This window comes from Muscardinus avellanarius (genome assembly GCF_963383645.1).
Source record: "Muscardinus avellanarius genome assembly, chromosome: 9".
Classification (NCBI taxonomy): Eukaryota; Metazoa; Chordata; class Mammalia; order Rodentia; family Gliridae; genus Muscardinus; species Muscardinus avellanarius.
The window spans coordinates 66,910,788-66,929,523 of NC_137795.1; the positions used below are offsets into that span (position 1 = coordinate 66,910,788).

The following is an 18,736-nucleotide window of genomic DNA, read 5'->3' on the forward strand; positions in this document are numbered from 1 at the left end:
TTTTAAAAAAATAAGAGCCTGAAACAAGTGTGTATTGCACTGTTACAGTTTTATTTCTGACACCAGAAAAAATATTTATCAACATCTTTTCCAGTCTTAAGTAAAGAAATAATTGAGGCTAGGAAGTAAAACATTAACTTGTTATTTAAATACCACCTTTTCTTACCTGACATCATTTTTAATTGATGTGACAGATTGAGTGATATGTTGGATTTTAAATGTCCTTATTATTCAGTATTTTACTCTTTTTGAATTGGCATTTTAAAATTAGATATTTGGGGATGACATTGACTAAAGATTTTTCTGTTTAGTACTGTGCTCACATTAGCTCCAAATGTTTTCTTGTCTAATTAGTAACTAGTGACTTATTTGACAAAGAAGACACATGGAATAAGTTTAGTGGTACAGTGGGACTCAGGAGAGCTATGTCCTGCCCTCAACCCATCTCTTCATCTTAGAGAGAAAAGGAAGAGCATGCAACGTTGGGTTCCCATGCAATTGCTTCAGGGATTAACCAAGGTTGCTAGGTCCATTTGGTGGAGAGGATGGCTGACCCTCTTGATTCTCAGTACAGACCAGCAATATGTTCAGCATTTTAAAGACAGATTTTCATTCTTCTTTGTGCAAGTGAGTCTGAAAACCCTCCTGGGACCATGTGGTGACATTGTGCCATGCAAGACTGAGTTTCTTTTAAGTGCATTGGTGGATATTATGAAAGTCAGTCTGACATGCCCTCGTCCATTCTATCATTTTTTTCTTTTAACAATTTTTTAATTGAACATAAATAGTATACATTTAAACTATATTTGGTGCCCTCTCCCCCCCACCCCCATTTTCCCTTCCCCTCTCCCACCAATGGTTGTCCAGGTTAAGAAAAATAACAAATATATTTCTTGTAATCCACTTGCTGTGATAGTTCACACCTATTTATAGGAAAGGCAGGTAAAGACCATTCATGTGTTCATCTGTCCATTGATTCACTCAATAAGTAGCTGAGAATTTATTGTCTATAAGATACTACATAGATATTCAAGAAATAGATAAGGTATCACTTTTTCTTCTACTGAGCTTCCATCTAGTAAATGGACAGATGTAATTTGAAGCCACCTGAGTGGATGCTGCTATGTAATTATAGCTTTCAAATATGTGTATGCATAGAGATGAACAATAATGTTATAAACCAAAGTTATCTATAATTAATTTGTGGCATTCCTGTAGGACAAGTGACTTTGATTCATTACTACTCTACATAGAATCTTACACATATTTGGTATTTGGTAAATGTCTATTGACTTAAATGAGGTGTGTGTGTGTGTGTGTGTGTGTGTGTGTGTGTACATAGCTTGCAAACAAAACAAAACAAAAACTAGGTGAGATGGTTGTAGAATGAATATTATGGTGAGGAAATAGTTAAGCCTTCATCCAGGGAGGAAAAACCAAGCTGAGAAAGGTACCCAAAGGTGAACTACTCCAGGGAAACTACTGACAGTTGTTATAGAAACTAAGATACAAAGTGAGGATTTTCTTTCAAAAACAAGGCAGAAATCTAGTTATTGGACTCAGGGAAAAAATGCCAGAGTGGAGGTAGCAGTATATTGGGCCTGATGCTGACACCCAGGGCTCTGTCATGCTCATTACCTCTTGAAAACTTTCTGTGGACTTGGTTTATTTATTTATTTATTTATTTATTTATTTATTTATTTTTGGTGGTTCTGGGGTTCCTGGAAACCCTTCTCCCTCCGGGCTACACTCCCAGACCTATTTTTATATATTTTTTATTTGGAATAAGAGTCTCTTAAGCCAGCGAGGCTGGCTCCGTACCTGCACAATCCTCCTGTCTCCGCCTCCCAAGTGTGGGGATTACAAGGGTGAGCCACCACGCCCAGCGTGGACTTGGTTTTAAAGCCTGGTGCAAGGCTTCTACTAAGATCAAGTGATCAAGAGATCAAGATTGGCAAAGAAAACTAAAATAAGAGGCCCAGGTGTTTCTCTAACTTGTATCCTACAGAGACAAGTTATTTCTGAATGATCTTATAGAGGACAAACATATTTGGAGAAGGCATTTGATTTGGGTTTTACAGAATGATCATGCTTTGTAAAGCTAAAGATGAAAGGCAGTCATTCCAAAGATGGGAGGTAAAGTGGGTATTAATGAGTAGGAAGAAAAGATCAGCGTATCTTTTACCAGTATGACCATGGAGAGAGTCCAGAACCCTGGCTCCCACACTTGGCATCTAGTCGTTGAATTCAGCTGGGAACTTGTTAAAAACACAATTACCTAGGTCACAGGTCTAAGATGAGTTCTGGGCCACTCATTTTTATAATGCTTTCAAGATCTGAGTGCTTGTTTGGGGACTATAAGGAGGCTTGAAGATCTAAACAATGCTTGTGGGAGTAAAGAAAGAAAAACAGACAGATGAGATAATGAAGTGTAGGTGCTAAGGTGGGCATATCTGAGAAGCATTTGATAAAGTGGGATTTGGAGCTCTATGTTGATGAGGACATTGGGTTATTTCTCACAGAAGGTATGGACATCTCTGCCATTGCCTGAGGTTAGGATATAGAAGTGAGTAGGAAAGTTTTGACCCTGGTTGGTTGGAGAATGTCTCTCTTTATGAAATGGAAAGAATAAACTTTTCCCCAAAATTACAGTGGAAGGAGAAAATAAAACAAGATTTTCAAGGACAAGGAGGCAATAGTAATTAGAATCCAGTGATGGATGAGGAATAAAAATTAACCATGTAAGCCGGAATGGTGGTGCTTGCTTGCAATCCTAGTATTTGGGAGGCTGAAGTAGGAAGACTATAGGTTTGTGGCCAGCTGCAGCTACTTAGTGAGGCCCTCTGCAACTTAGTGAAACACTGTTTCAAAATAAAAAATAGGGCTAGGAGTAGCTCAGAGGTAGAATGCTCCCTACCCTGTGTTCAATCCCCAGTACCACCAAAAAAAAATTGATCATGGAATATGATGATCATATGGAAGTAGTTGTCATCGTTGCCGTCGTCATCATCATCATCATGTTTGTTATTGTCATTGCTGGCACTGTTTTATTTTTACAGTCCAAGTTCCTGGGAGTAAACTCAGTCCAGAATAACTGAATTAGTGTGGTTCCTGATACAAATTGACATATTGCTCCCCTTCCTTCCCAATGGTGCTGTTTTAAGTGCCCCAGCCTTGTATTTAAGTGGCTTAGCCATGTTGACTGCTAGCTTACAAATGAGCATCCCTAGCCACTATCTTCCAAATGTTTATTGGACATTTCTTAGAAACCAAGACCCAGAAAAGGTAAGAGCAAAGGTGCTTTTTAAGGAAGAATGTTTAGGCTTTTTACTCTGAGGTCTAATAAGGGTGGAAAGAAGAATGGAAACCAGCCAATTCCTATTGGTAAGAACTGAAGAGGGAAAAAAATCAACCAGTCACCAAGGGCAACCTATATGACAGCTGGATTGTCTGTCTTTTATGTCTACATTGTACTTTCAACAGATGCCCAATGTTTATCATTTTTTGTTTTGTTTAATTTTAAATTTTATCCTTCCTCTATTTAGTAAACTGGTACCGAGCAAAATGAATTGAACCAATGAAGGAAAAATTTTATAAGAAGCTGGAGAGTGGGGGATTGGTAAAAGCTTTAAAAATATGAAGTCTTTTTTATCTCTTACTAGGTTACTGTGAGTTTGAAGAATTTTGATGTTTTGTTTGTTATTTTGTAAAGAAATATTGAAAAACAAAGACCTTCAAATTATCAATTGTTACATGGTAGACCTTTAGGGATGAGAGATCAGAGACTACATTATATGATATGTTTAGGGGTCAAAAAAGGGATTGGTTATTTTCCATGGTGTGGGAAGCTTCAGTGCCTAGTATTTGGAAACAAAGTTGGTAAATGTGACCTTACTTACAACCCAAATGTGGGCCCACAGAACCATAAGAATGCCCCTTACTCTAGGGCAGATGAGGAATTACTAGGCTAGTTCGTCTCTGTTACAGAGCGCAGAGTTTTTCTCTTAGACCCCCAGAGAATTAACCTAAGAAATCAGCTGAAATTTATCAGAGCAGACAAATGCAACATATAAAAATAAACCATACAAAGATGGTTTTTCATCTAGCAATACTAGACCGAAATATGACTGATGTAGTTTTAAAGAGAACATATCAGTCAGAAGGGACTGGGTAGATCAGTTTAGGAATCTGAGAAGAGGGAGAGCTGGGCAGTGGTGAGGGGTACATGTGGGCCCACTTTAGTTTAGAAGAGGATGCGGTGGAGAGGAAGCAGGTGAATGCTGCAGTAGTTAAACGTTCAGCTTCACCTGTTCTAAACTCAGACACTCTGCTGGCCACTTGGCTTCCCAGAAAGCTGGTCTTCAAGGAGAGAAGACTCTGTCAGGTTTGTATGATTGATTTTCTGGAAAGTATTGTTCTCTTAATAAAATGGTAAAATAGCATCTAAAGTATAATAGAGTAAGCCGGGTGTGGTGACACATGCTTGTAATCTCAGCATTTGGGAGGCTGAGACAGGAGGATTGCAGTTCACAAACAGCCTCAGCTACTACTTAGTGAGGCCCTCTGTGACTCAGTGAGACCCTTTTTCAAAATAAAGAATAAAAAATAGGACTGGGGCATTGATCAGAGGTAGAATGTCCCTGGGTCCCACCCCCAGTACCACAAAAAAATAAAAAAATAAAGTATAATAGAGTATTATAAGGTGGAGTAGACTAACTCAACTTCCTAAGTCCAATAAACTAGGCACCGATGAAAATGAGCTTACTATGTCCAACTCCTGCCCCATCCTTCAAGATCCAGGTCAAGTGGAATCTCTAAACTTATACAAGTGTGTCACCTGGCTGTGGCTTCCAAAAGCTGGTGAAAGTACAACTCAGTGCCTCGCTGGCCGACACTCAGTGAGAGGAACTCAAACTTTCATTAACATTAATCTTTTATGGAATTTATTTTTTCAGTCAATATTTATTAAAATTTAAACTGTGTCAAGGCCTGTGCAAGTGATAATAACTGCTTTATTCCTGGTATATGTTATCATTAAGCATGAATGTTCATATGCCTTATTTCCTTCTTTTAAATGTTATTTCTTTATTTTTTTGGTACTGGGGATGGAACCCAGGGGTAATCTACCTCTGAGCTATACCCCCAGTCCTATTTTTAATTCTTTATTTTGAAACAGGGTCTTACTGAGTTGCAAAGGGCCTAAGTAGCTGAGGCTGGCCACAAACCAGGATCCTCCTATCTCAGCCTCCCAAATGCTGGGATTTCAAGCGTGCATCACCACGCCCAGCTATAATGTTAAATTCTTAAGTGTAAGGTCCACGTCCCTCTGCACAGCTTTAGTGCCACTAATACAGTGTGTTTTACTTTCTGCCTTATTCTACCAAACTGTTTATATTTGTTTTATCTCCCCACAAGAACTGTAGTTTTTTTGATAATTTTTTGAATCTTGTACCGCAGTATTTTTTTTTTTTTGAGTCAGGTACTACTTTATTTTTGGTACTCATGACTAAACCCTGGGGCATTCTACCTCCAAGTTATACCTCCAACTCTATTTTTTATTTTTTTATTTTTATGTGGATTATATTGAAATGGCATACATTCAGACTTATCACAGTATTTTATATACTAAGTCCTTCATAGATGTTTCTTGAATAAGTAAATGAATATCAAAAATATTCTCTCCCCTTCATGCATTAATTGGTCCATTCCAGAAATTAATAAAAACAGAACTTATCACCATAGTAAACAGGGTGGTTTCCATATGAAAAGAATTTGTGATATTATAGTTTTACTGCTTCTTTCATTTTATAAATTAATCATCTCCAAGAGTTTGAATCCTCCCAAGAAGCTATAGGAGAAACCATAATTTCATTATCATTGAAACACTTGATGAAAAAAAATAGTTGGAAAATGAGATTATGTCAATTGATTAAATAAAATTATTCTACTGGAAGAGAGAAAACCAAAAGGCAATATAATAATCATCCTATATTTTCAAATATCAGAGAAGAACCATAAGGACCATCAGGCTTGCTCCCTTATTTTCTGGGGACAGAAGGAACCTTCCATGATAACACCACGGGCCACACCCAGCACAAACCCCCACCCCAGGACTTAGATGTGGTCCTCTCTAAGATGCTACCATGCAGGGAAGCAGTGCTACAAGGTTGTGTGTGTGTGTGGGGGGGGTATTAAAGATTGAACCCATAGTCTGAGCTAATAAGGCAAGCTCTAAAATTGTACCCTGATCTCTCTGCAAGATGGGCTTATAGGGGACATGTTACATAGGTGGGGCATTGACTCAAACATTAATAGCAGATACAGGTGTCATCGCAGTAGTGAGAATAGCTACTAATTATAAAATAGTTACCATATGCTTTCTATATATAATTGCATTGAGTCCTTGTAGAAAACCAGAGTCATCCATTCATTCAGCAGATATTGTATTATATGAGCAGCTATGCCACATGGCTCTAGGTGTATTCCTATAACCTAAGGATATAGCCACCTCTGCCACCGTGAGGCTTAAGTCCAGAGTTAAATGATGACTATAATAAAATGATAAATAATAAAATCATATTGTAGGTAAAGAGGAGTACTGTAAAGAAAGTAAGCAAGGTAAGAGATAGAAATGAGGATAAGGAAGTGTCGGTGAAGAAAGAGAAAGTGGAAGAATCTCCAAGGAGGTAACATTTGAGCCAAAATATGAAAAAGCAGATTCCTTGGCCTTGTAGGCATCTGGTGGAAGAGCATCAAGCAGGACACGGAGATTGGCATAAGGTGAGGGAGGAGAAGAGCAGTTAGAGGTAAGTTTGGAAGATAACTGCAAGCCGGTCATAAAAAGTCTTGTAAGCCATGGCCACAGACAAGGGAACTGAGCAGGGCTTCTCAGATGTGAAGGTTCCACAGGTCACCTGGGGCCCTTGTTAAACTGTAGTGTGTTGACAGAAAGTTGGGGAATGGGGAGCTGAGTGTCTGCATTTCCAACAAGCTCCCAAGAGATGCTCATGCCACTGGTCTTTGGGCCACACACTTTTGAGTAAGCAAAAGGGTACTGGGGTTGAGAACCTAATCAGCATGCCGGGGTCAAACAGCAGCCAAGAGACCGAGGCCAGCTTTGAATCACACAGGCCTGACCCCAAGGGTTGGGCAGTCTATCAACTGCCTCCCAGATAACCTCACGCCTGGATCACCTGTGAGTTGATTCAGGGCAGAGAATTTCAAGAGCCTGCCTAAGAAAGGTCCTGTGTGCACTGTTTATTGCAGAAGAGCTATTTATTTCTTCTTATTTTGAAGGAGAAATAGCAAAGGAAATTAAATGCCTTGGTAATTATTGATGGTCTGTGCTATCTCTTGGGAAATATTTAAAAGATATAAGAGATAATTAATCACTGGATCTTCAACATAAATGATAACATTGTTGGTGACCATTTGGGGGTAATATATATAAATAAAAATGTGTTAGGATTTACACAAAGTTTTTATTTAGGAATTTCTATACCTTTACCATCTAAAAGAAATTCCACACAGGTCCAAAAGGGAGTGTAAAAAATATATTGCCCATGAGTCTTAAATCTAAAGCATTATGCTGAGTGTGGTGGTGCACACTTGTAATCCCAGTTCTTGGGAGGCTGAGACAGGAGGATTGCAGTTCGCAGCCAGCCTTAGCTACTTAGTGAGGTCTTCTGCAACTTAGGCCCTGTTTCAAAGTAAAGAATAAAAAATAGGGCTGGGGGTAGAATGTTTCTGGGTTTCATCCCTAGTACTGGAAAAAAAAAAAGTAGAAGTCTAAGGCATTATATTTGCAGCAACTGACCCGAGGAAGCCAGTTACTCATCAGACCCTGTAGTCCTGCTCAATCTAGCCTGACTTCCCCAGATGCTCCTGCCTGGATCCGTTGGCATTTAGTTCTCTTTATTGCATGGAAGATGCTTGAAGCTCCCATGTGCGGATGGGCTCTGAGGTGTCAGAGCCACGTGCAGCAGTTCCCATGCTCAAGTCCATCAGACTCCAGTACAAACCAAATCAAAGCAAAGGGCGGCTGTGTGCACAGAGGTTGACTATTTGGCTCTGGGTTTTCTTCTATGAAAACAACTACAGCTTCCAATATCAAACAGATGTTCTGAGGACAGGACAGCTCCATGCTTTCTCTTGTCGTTTGATCATCACTGGGGGCTGGGGTGGAGGAGGGACATGTTCTGTGTATGTACTGTATATACCATTGCCTTGATGAATGACATGGTTTGGTTTGTTCGGTTGCCCTCCCCTTGCGTTAATTCTCTGTGTTCTTTTTCCTTTGTGCTGCACGATTAGGACCCTGCAGTGGGACACAGACCCCTCAGTCCTCCAGCTGCAGTCAGACTCAGAACTTGGGTATATGTCTGCTCTTTTGTTACTCCTTTTATTATTTCTTTGCTACAGTTGTGTTGAAATGCTGGAGCTGTGGTTGCTCTTGTTTTCCTCCCCCTTTGTTGAACTTCCAGTTTGATAAGTTTATTTCCTTTTGTTAGCTTTCCTTAAAAGGCTTTGAAGAATGTCTCTTTGTGGAAAATACCACAAAAAGACAGCTTTTAATCTCCCCTTATTAATTCCTAACATTCCAAAACAATATTGCCCAAAAACAAATACAGAAGCACAAACCCACATCACTACTTAAAGGTGGGGTACATGGTTTCTATGATGGGAGATACGTTTGACTTTGTCATATTATTCCCCTTTACTAACAAGTATCCTGAGGTTAATTTTGTCTAAGATCAGTATTAAAATGTTGTCTTGTGTCTTTCCTTCCCTTTTCATTTTTTTTGGAATAGAACTTAAGTGTTGGACAGAGTCTCGTAAAAGAAGAAGTAAATTTGTTTAATACCTTGATCTTCAGATATCTCAAATATTTGATGTTGGGGTCATGAGCTGTAATGATGCTTTTTTTCAGATGGAAATTTATTGTCACAGGTTAAAAGATAGATCTGTAATTGAAAATTCACCCACAAAGAATGAAATGCACAGGTATATCCTTAACATTTGGCTTATTTATTTCTCTTAAGATTGAAGTTAGCTGTGGTCACACACGAGGGATTCCCAGTGGGTACTCATTCCAGCTCACATCAAGCTTAGAGAAGCTGACTGTGTGTTTTTCAACTTCACATTCAGTTAAAACAACTCAAAAACAACCACAGTGGGAGGGAAATGACACCAACCAGGGCATGCGCCTTTCCCCCCAAACCTGTTAGTAAGCATTTACCAACTTTACCACTCAATACGTTTAGTATGTGAATAGCAAATTTTACCCTAGTGTTTTATGAAATTAACTTTTTTTCTTCTAGACATAAAGTAATATACTCCAAGTGAATATTTATTTATTTATTATTAGTTTTGAAATTTTGTGGTTTCTGGCCATGTATCTCTGGGTTTCTGTCAATTTCAGTGCCCACTGTAGGTGTGATGGACGCTTAGGTTAAATGCCATCCGCTGCATCCCTTTCTATATGCAGAAGTTCTTGGTTGAGTCACAACAATGGTAAATCAAGGAAATACCCTAACACCAGCTAAATGACACATTGGTCTTTTGTTAAATTACTAATTTTTTTTTACTATTTCATTATTTAGCTCATTGCATGTTGTGTTTCATTTTGTAATATTTAAAATCAAGTAATGTGGCTTAAGAAGAAAAACAGTGAATATATAGTTATGGTTCAAGATAACTTCAGAGTGAATTCTTCAATATGTCATTGTGTTAAAAAGAAAAAAAAAGACAGAAGGAGGGAACTGGCAGAGATTGCCATGTGTACTTAAATCGACAGCTTTTTAGACGGATTGCAGCATTGCTAAATTACATTGCTCATGTGGAACCCTTAGGAATTTTTCCATTTGTATCTGTTTTCCAAGCAAAAACTCACTATAGGTTTTGCAAATTAAAGCTGAGGACTTATTCTAGGTTCCTATCAGTGGCTCCTGCCCGCCTGCCACATTTTACTTTCATGTGGATTCCGGGAGGCAGAGAGACAAAGAGAAAGGAGACTCTCTGCTCACTGATAGTGGCTTATCTTAGAGAGTTTGGAAGGAATACTCAGGGAATGTGTCAGGTGATTATTTTAGCCATCCTGCATTTCAAATACTGTTTCCATGAAATTTTTCCATTTTGATACTGCTTATGTGCAGGCCATATGCATAATTTTATAAAATATGCCCGAGGCAACATATTTTTAGAGACAATTCTAATTCCTCATCCTAAGCTGTGGCATGAGCTTGACCCTGGTCCATAGCTGGACTTGTTTCTTGATTTAACAATAGTATTGAAGTATACTTCACATAAAACGAATTGCAAATAGTGAAATGATATAAATTGGTGTCTTAACATGTTTTTGTATCCATGATATCAATAGCATGATCAACATAGTAAACATATTCATCACCCCTAAAAGTTTCCTCATGCCCTTGAGTTGTATACCTACCTCTACCCAGTCGGCCAGAACAACTGGCCTGCTATGTCTCACTACAGATTAGTTTGCATTTCTTAGAATGTCATGTAAATGAAATCATATAGCCAGGATTCTTTTGATGATTTCTTTCACTCAATAATAACAATAATTCATATGAGATGTGTATCAATAGCATATTCCTTTTTATTGCTGAGTATATTCTATTGTATGAGTATGCCATAGTTTGTTTATTCACTAACTTTCTGATATACATTTAGGCTATTTTGAATTTTTGTCTACTACAAATAAAACCATCTTGAACATTTATGTACAAATCTTTTTATAGATAGATGCCTTTATTTCTTTTGGGCAAATGAAATTAAGTAGAATGACAGAAACATATGGTAGATTCACATTTTCAACTATTAAAGACATTTCCAAATTGTACATTTAATTATTAAAGAAAATTCCAGAGTGTTTTCAAAGTTTTCTGTGATACATTCTCACCAACAGTGTCCGAGTATCTGAGAGCTTCAATTTCTCCACATTTTCATTACTTGGCTTAGATTTTCTTTCCTTCTTTCTTTTCTTTTTTCTCTTTTCTTTACTTTTCCTTTTTTTTTTTTTTTTTGTGGTACTGGAGATAGAACCCAGAGGCATTCTACCTCCAAGCTACACCCCAAGCCCTATTTTTTATTCTTTATTTTGAAACAGAGTCTCACTGAATTGCGGAGGGCCTCACTAAGTAGAAGCTGAGGCTGGCTGCAAACCGGGATCCTCTTGTCTCAGCATTCCAAATGCTGGGATTACAAGCATGTGCCATCATTCTAAGCGCAACACTTAGCTTAGACTTTTCAAAGACTTAACTTTTCTTCTTTCTTCTTCTTTCCTTCCTTCCTCCCTTCCTTCCTCCCTTCCTTCCTTCTTTTCTTCCTTTCTTCTTTCTTTCTTTCCTTTTTGGTACTAAGGATCGAACCCAAGAGCATTCTACCTCTGAGTTACACCCTCCACCTTTTAAGGTTTTTTTTTGTTTTGAAACAGGGTCTTGCTACATTTCTGAGGCTGGCCCTCAAATCTGCAAACCTGTCTCAGCCTTCAAGTACTGGGATTACATGCACTACCATGCCCATCTAATTTTTAAACCATGTTAAAAGAATATAGAGATAAACCACTGTGGGTTTAATTTGCATATCCGTAATGATGTCAAATATTTCTTTATGTGCTTATTTTCCATCTCATTGTCTTCTCTGATGAAATGTCTTCATAAATCTTTTATCTTTATACTTTTTGTATTATTTATTTATTTATTTATTTATTTATTTATTTTTGGTGGTACTGGGGTTCCTGGAAGCCCTTCTACCTCCGGGTTACAATCCCAGACCTATTTTTATAATTTTTACTTGGAAGCAGGGTCTCTTAAGCCAGCGTGGCGGCTTCGAACATGCGCGATCCTCCTGTCTCCACCTCCCAAGTGCAGGGATTACAAGCGTGCGCCACCACGCCCGGCTCAGCATTGGGTTTTATTAGTTCTTTATAAATTTTGATAACAATCTTCAATCCAATATAAACTTTGTAAATAATTTTTCCCAATGTGTGGCTTGTTATTCATTTTCTAACTAGTGTCATTAAGCAAGCAAACCACTTTAATTTTGACAAATTTAGGTTAAAATTTTGTGTGTTTGTGGATCATACTTCTGGTGACATAATTTTCTTAAATATTTGGTAGTATAACCTTCCAACCATAAAACTATTTGGGTTAGAGATTATGTTATAGATAAAGTTTTAAACTACAAATTCAGTAATTTTAATAACAAAGGTGCTAATAACAATATACTTTCTAGACTGAGCTTTGGTGTTTCATATTTGCCGTAATCTGCCCATTTTTTTATTTCTGGGTATTTTTTTGCATAAAACTGTGTTTCACATTCACTTATCCTTTTTTAATAACTTCATGACTACATATATAGTCACTTTTCCTTCCTGATATTGATAAATTTTGTGTTCTTCTACTAAGAAGTATGGCTAGAGATTAATCATTTTTATCATTGAGATTCTTAGATCTATAGGTTTGTAGTTTTAAGCAAATTTGAAAAAAATAAACTATCTCTTTTTCAAATATTTTATCATCTTTTTACTTCCTCTTCTGGGAACTAAAATCACATGAATATCAGGTAACATGTAATTTTTCCACAGTTCATTGCTCCATTTTGTTTTCTTTTGAATTTTATTTTGGATACTTTTTGTTGATATGTTTTCATGTTCACTAATCTTTTATTTTGCAATTTCTGATTTGATGCATTTTAATTTTATCTCTGGAAATTCAATTTGTGTCTCTTTTATAGTTTTCATGTTTTTACAAATCTTTTTGAACACAAGTAATGTAGCTTTAATATCTTTTCTTTTTACCCTTCCTCTATGTCAGTTCTGGGTCAGTTTCTACTCGTTACCTTAACTTTTCACTTAGTCAAGTTTTCCTTCTTTGCATGTTTGGTAATTTAAAAAATTGAAATTATATATATGTGATGTGTCTCTGTGTTGATCTTTATTAATTCTTTCATTTGGCTAGCTATGCTTTAGTTTTTCCTTTTTCTAGTTCCTTGTGATATATTAGATTGTTTGAAACATTTATCCTGTCGGGTTCTATTGCTATAAACCTTCTTCTTAGAACTATTTTTGCTGTATTCCATGAGATTTGGTATGTTTTGTTTATATTTTAATATTATCAGATAGTTTTTAAATTTTCTTTTGATTCTTTCTTTGACCCTGTGGTTGTCTAATAAGGTGTAATTTAATTTCCATGTGTTCATGAATTTCCCAGTTTTTCTTCTATTTATTAATGATTTCTAGTTTTATTCCATTTTGGTCATAACATATACTAGTATGATTTTGTTCTTCGTAATTTGCTATTTTTGTGGCCTAACATATGATCTATGATGAAGAATGTTCCATATAGTCTTGTGAAGAATGCATTTGCTGCTGTTAGTTGGTCCTGATTATGTGAGGCCGATTTAGTCTATAATATTATTCAAATCCACTGTTTAAAGATTTTTATCTATTATTAAAATGAGCTAGTGAAGTCTCTTACTGTTATTGCATTGTTATCAAATTCTTCATTCAGATCTGTGAATATTCACCTTATATACTTAGGTACTTTGTTATTGAGTGCATATATATTTGCCTTTTTTTTTCTTTCTGTTGACTTGATACTTTTATATATAATAAGCTTTTGTCTCCAGAAACCCTTTTTTTTAACATAAAGTCTATTTTGTCTGATATAGGTATAGGCATTTTGCTTTATTCTGGTTACCAGTTGCACAAATATGTTTTTCTACCCCTTCACCTAAGCTTACATGTGTTCTTGAATTTTACTTTATTTTACTTTAGTGGTACTGGGAAATGAATCCAGAGGCATTTTACTTCTAAACTATACCCCAGCCCTATTTATTTATTTATTTATTTATTTATTTATTTATTTATTTTGCTTTGAAATAGAATCTTGCTAGGTTGCTGAGAGTCTTGCTAAATTACTAAGGCTGGCTATGAACCTGTGATCCTTCTGTCTTAACCTTCAAGTCCTGAATTACAGGTATGCACTACCATACCTATCTTATGTTCTTGAATTTAAAATGAGTTTCTTGTAAACATCATATGTTTAGATCTTGCGTTTTTAAAAATTCATTCAGCATTTTTTATCTCTTGGTATTGACTTTAATCTATTTACAGTTAAGTAATTATCTTATAAAAGATTTAATTATTATTTATTAACTATATTTTGTCTTATGTTCTATTGTCTCTTTTTCCCCTCTTGCTGTTTTCTTTTGAGTTTTGTTGTTTGTATTGATAGGTTTTGTTGTCTTTTTTATGAACTTCCATCAGTATTTTCTGATTTTACCATGGAGCTTACATAAAATATAGTTGTAATGTTTGAAGCTGACAGCAGTTTCTATTACATACAAAAACTCTTTACACTTCTATATCCCCTATCCCATATCATAGGCTATTGATACCACAATTCACCTATGTTCATACCATGTATCTATTGACATAATTTAGGTACACTTATTTTAATGCTTTTGTCTTTTTACTTTTATACTTGAATTAAAAGCTGTTTATCTACCATCATTATAGTAATACATTATTCTATTATTGTCCATATATTTATCTTTACCAATGAATTTCATAATTTTAATGCTCTTGTGTTGCTGTTTGTCTTTCTTTCATTTCATCTAGAATTTCCTTTAGCATTTCTTGTAAGTTAGGTGTAGTGTTAGTGAACTTCTTCAGCTTTTGTCTTTTGAGAAAGTCTGTCTCTTCTTAATCTTTGAAGTACATGTTTTTCGTCACTCTATTCTTGGTCAGTAAAAATTTTTTTTAAGTATTCCCTTCTAGCTGCTGGTTTCTGCTGAAAGAGTCTGCTTATAGTCTTATGAATTTTCCCTGTAGATAACAAGCTGATTTTCTCTTCTTAAAGGTTTCTCTTTAGCTGGGTGTGGTGGTGCACGCTTGTAATCCCAGCATTCAGGAGGCTAAGACAGGAGGATTGTGGTTCGCAGACAGCCTCAGCTACTTAGTGAGGCCCTTTGCAACTTAGTGAGACCCTGTTTCCAAATAAAGAATAAAAAATAGGGCAGGGGTGTAGCTTGGAGATCAAATGCCCCGGTTTCCATCCCCAGACCCACGCACACACAAAAAGGTTTCTCTTTGTTTCTAGACTTTGACAATTTGATTATAAAGTATATGGGTATGGGTCTCTTTGGATTGATCCCATTTGATTTGGGGGGGGAGGTTTCTATTTCTGGGTTTCTATTTCCTTCTTTAGGTTTGGGAAGGAATTTTTCAGTCATTGTTTCATTGAATAAGTTTTCTGATTGTTCTTTTCTAAGACTCCCATAATAAATATGTTGGTCCACTAGATATTATCACTTAATTCCCTTGAACAATCTTTAGTTTGTGTGTGTGTGTGTGTGTGTGTGTGTGTGTGTGTGTGTGTATGATTGAGTGTGGAACCCAGGAGCATCCTACGTCTGAGTTATACCACCAGCCCTTTTCTATTTTAAAACAGGGTTTCACAAAGTTGAACTGTTTTTACTTTATTCTTTTTATTTTTCATTTTCTCTTTGTTCTTCTAACTGAATGATTTCCACTGACCTGTTTTCAAATTCTCTGATGCATTATTCTGCTTAATCCTCTCTACTGAATTTTTAATTTCAGTTATTATATCCATCAGCACTATTATTTCAGTCTAGTACTTTTTAAAGTTTTTAATTCTTTGTTGAGATTCTCACTTTGTTCATGTATTGCTCTCCCGACTTCAATGAGCATCTTTACAATTGAAAATTTTGAATTTTCCATTGGGTAAATCACCTGTCTCCATTTTATCAGTGTTGCTTTTTACAGATTCATCTTGTTCTTTTATTTGGAACACATTTCCCTATTTCTTAATTTTCCTTAAATCTCTGTGTTGTTTTCTGCACACTTGATAAAATAGCTATTTCTCTTTGTCTAAAACAGGCAAGTTAGGAAAAGTCCCTCAGGAAGCAACTAAAAAGGTTAGGATGCTAGAAGTGTGGACCAATTCCTTCTTTCCTTAGAAAGATGCTGAGAACTGGAGTCTATCATACGCTTGCTCTGCCTGGAGCCGAAGAGGGAGCTGTGGCAAATGCCTTTACACTTGTTCAGACTGTTGAACAAGAAGTTTTGTGTTTTTTTTTTTATTGCTGGAGTAAGTTGCAGGGAGGGAGAGGCACAGGACATATCCAGAGACTAATTTAAACTCCTAGGGACTAGTAATTACTTGCCCTATCAGCACCAAGAGATTGGCAAATTCAAAGCCAAATCCTTGGGTAGAAGCTAAAAATAAAAAGTTGTGATACAAGATGTGCACTGTAACCCCTTCCAGGAAGAAACTGGGAGCTGGGCTTCATTGCTAAAGCTAGCTGGCATGAGGATTCATGAAAAGAGCCTGCAGAGGCATTCAGAGCTACTGTTTATCCTCTGTAGAATCCAGTTGACTACTGAGCCAGTAAAAACTGATCTCACCAGCTCCTCAAATAGGTGAGTTAGCAGTCAGACCTTCTGTGGCATCTGGAGGAATGACACTTGTTGCATAGTCCAACTGTTCCTAAAAAGAAGCTGGAGCCTTCTTTTTATCACTAGAGTAAATCTTAGGAAGGGGGAATCTTGGAATGTGTTCATGCTTCTAGGGGACTACAGATTGCCTCCCTTGTTAGCTTCCACATGCAGCCTCATTAGAATACAGACATTTGGGTAGCAGCTGGAAAAGTTTGAGATTTTGATAAACCTTTCCTGGGAAAGCTAGGAACTGCTCTGTGCTTACCTAGTGAATAGAGAAATGGGAAGAGGTTGAGTACCTGTTCAAAGTTCCCTCCCTCTTCTCTTCTCTTAGTTCCAAGAGACAGTGAATGCTCAGCCCTATCAGCTTCCAGAGATAGATACCTTAGGAGTCAGTCAGTCCCTCTGGTAGCAGCTTATAAGAATGGAGACACCCAATGAATGGTCCAAACATTCCCTCCCCAGGGAGGAGATCAGAGATGAGGGATCCTCTCTGATTTCATGACACAGTGCCAGGGCTACAGCACATCTCAAGTTTTCCTACTGATTTTAAAGAAAAAAATTTTTTGCTCCATTGCTCAATATACAAGAATGTCTCAGCTGGTTTATGGATTTTTCTTGGAGAGAATTGATTTGTGTGTTTATTTGGGGCTCCTGTGGGTGAAGGGAAAGTCCTAAACCTCCTATTTTGCCATCTTACTGATGTTTTCCCACAAGTTTGGTAATTCTGCATTGATATGAGGCATTGTGCACTTTAAGTGTTGGGTACATGTGAATTCCTACAAATCTCTTGAGTATTTTTGAAAATATTGTTAATTAACTTGAAAACAGTTTCATCCTTTTAAGTCTTGTTTTTAAGAGTTTTACTTTTACTTTTCAACTTGTACTTTAGAAGTGCTCCATCTAGGGCTAATTAATTCCTATTACTGATGCAATACCTTTATATGTATTCTAAACAATTTCTCATTAACCTTGAGGTTTTTCAGTCTTATGAAAACATTTCTGTATGAATACTCAGTACAGTTTCCTTTAATCCTTTCAGGAAATTCTTTCCTGGGCCTCAGGTAGTTTTCTGGCATGTATGTACTGATTGATACTGAGTTTAATCTCAAGGGTAACCTTTTGCAGTCAGAGTTCTTATTTTGCGTGGTTTTCTTCTCTCTGCTATTTTGTCCTGTGCATTTTAACCACCTGTTTCACCTGGACCCTTTCTTTACAACTTAGGGGGTCTGTTGAATTCTCTCTGGGCTCTGTCCCCACACCATGACCTGGAAACTCACTCAGGGCAGTAAACTGGGGCAGTTGTAGGGCTCATCTTGCTTGTTTTCTCTCTCTGGTATATCACTGTTCTTCACTGCCTGACCTCTAGCATCATATAAACTATTCTTTCATTCAAATTACTACCCATGTTTTAAAATTGTTTCAAGGCAAATTCTGCTTCCCACTATTCCACGTTGGGCCACCAATGCCTTGTCACTGGATTCTGGATGTGTGCGCTAATGATGTGATCAACAAAACAAATAGCCACAGAGAGAAATATGGGAGATATGATGTTTCAAAAAACAACTTCAGTAAAACTGCAAGTAAAAATAAGAAAATAAGTACGAATCATCTTGGCTTTTAACAGGCACATACTTAACGACGTACTAAAAGTATGTTTTCTCTTTTAGGCCATTGTGATAGGTAAAGTGAGCTAAAGATGTTAGAAGGGAGAAAGAAAATGACAGGATAAAAAGAGCAAGTTAAAATATCAGAGGAGAGAGAGAACTTATAAGCTTGGGAAGTAAAAAAAAATACATCATTGAACTTTGGGGTTGCAATGGAACAGTTTGAGGGAGAGATCATATTTATTTATTTATTTATTTATTTATTTATTTATTTATTTATTTTGGTGGTAATGGGGTTCCTGGAAGCCCTTCTACCTCCGGGCTACACTCCCAGACCTATTTTATACTCTTTTTTTTTTTGGGAAGCAGGGTCTCTTAAGCCAGCAAGACTGGCTTTGAACCTGCGCGATCCTCCTGTCTCTGCTTCCCAAGTGTGGGGATTACAAGTGTGTGCCACCGCACCCAGCGAGATCATATTTAAAATGTTTTGTTGTTGCTGCCTTATGAAGAGAAGATAAGAACAAACTTGTCCACAAGATCTCCAGGCTTCCGGCAGATGGGCTGAGTCTGCCTAAGAGGAGAGAGGCTGTGGCTTATCCCTCTAAATTGTTAAACCCACTAACTTAGAGAATAGTTAGGCTAC

At 37.0% G+C, this 18,736-nt stretch overlaps 1 protein-coding gene across 6 annotated transcripts in view; it reads left to right on the plus strand.

Moving 5' to 3' along the window:
- Positions 1-18,736, plus strand: part of DYNC1I1 (dynein cytoplasmic 1 intermediate chain 1) — a gene marked incomplete at both ends in the record, with an annotated part of 291,578 nt that overhangs the window by 19,813 nt on the left and 253,029 nt on the right. For 3 of the 6 annotated variants that reach the window (XM_080701433.1, XM_080701434.1, XM_080701430.1), the window contains one exon: positions 8,314-8,373. The exons of the other annotated variants lie outside the window; for them this stretch is intronic. In XM_080701433.1, the coding sequence (XP_080557559.1) occupies positions 8,314-8,373 (60 nt within the window). The remainder of the gene's footprint in view (positions 1-8,313; positions 8,374-18,736) is intronic. 6 annotated transcript variants of the gene reach the window in all.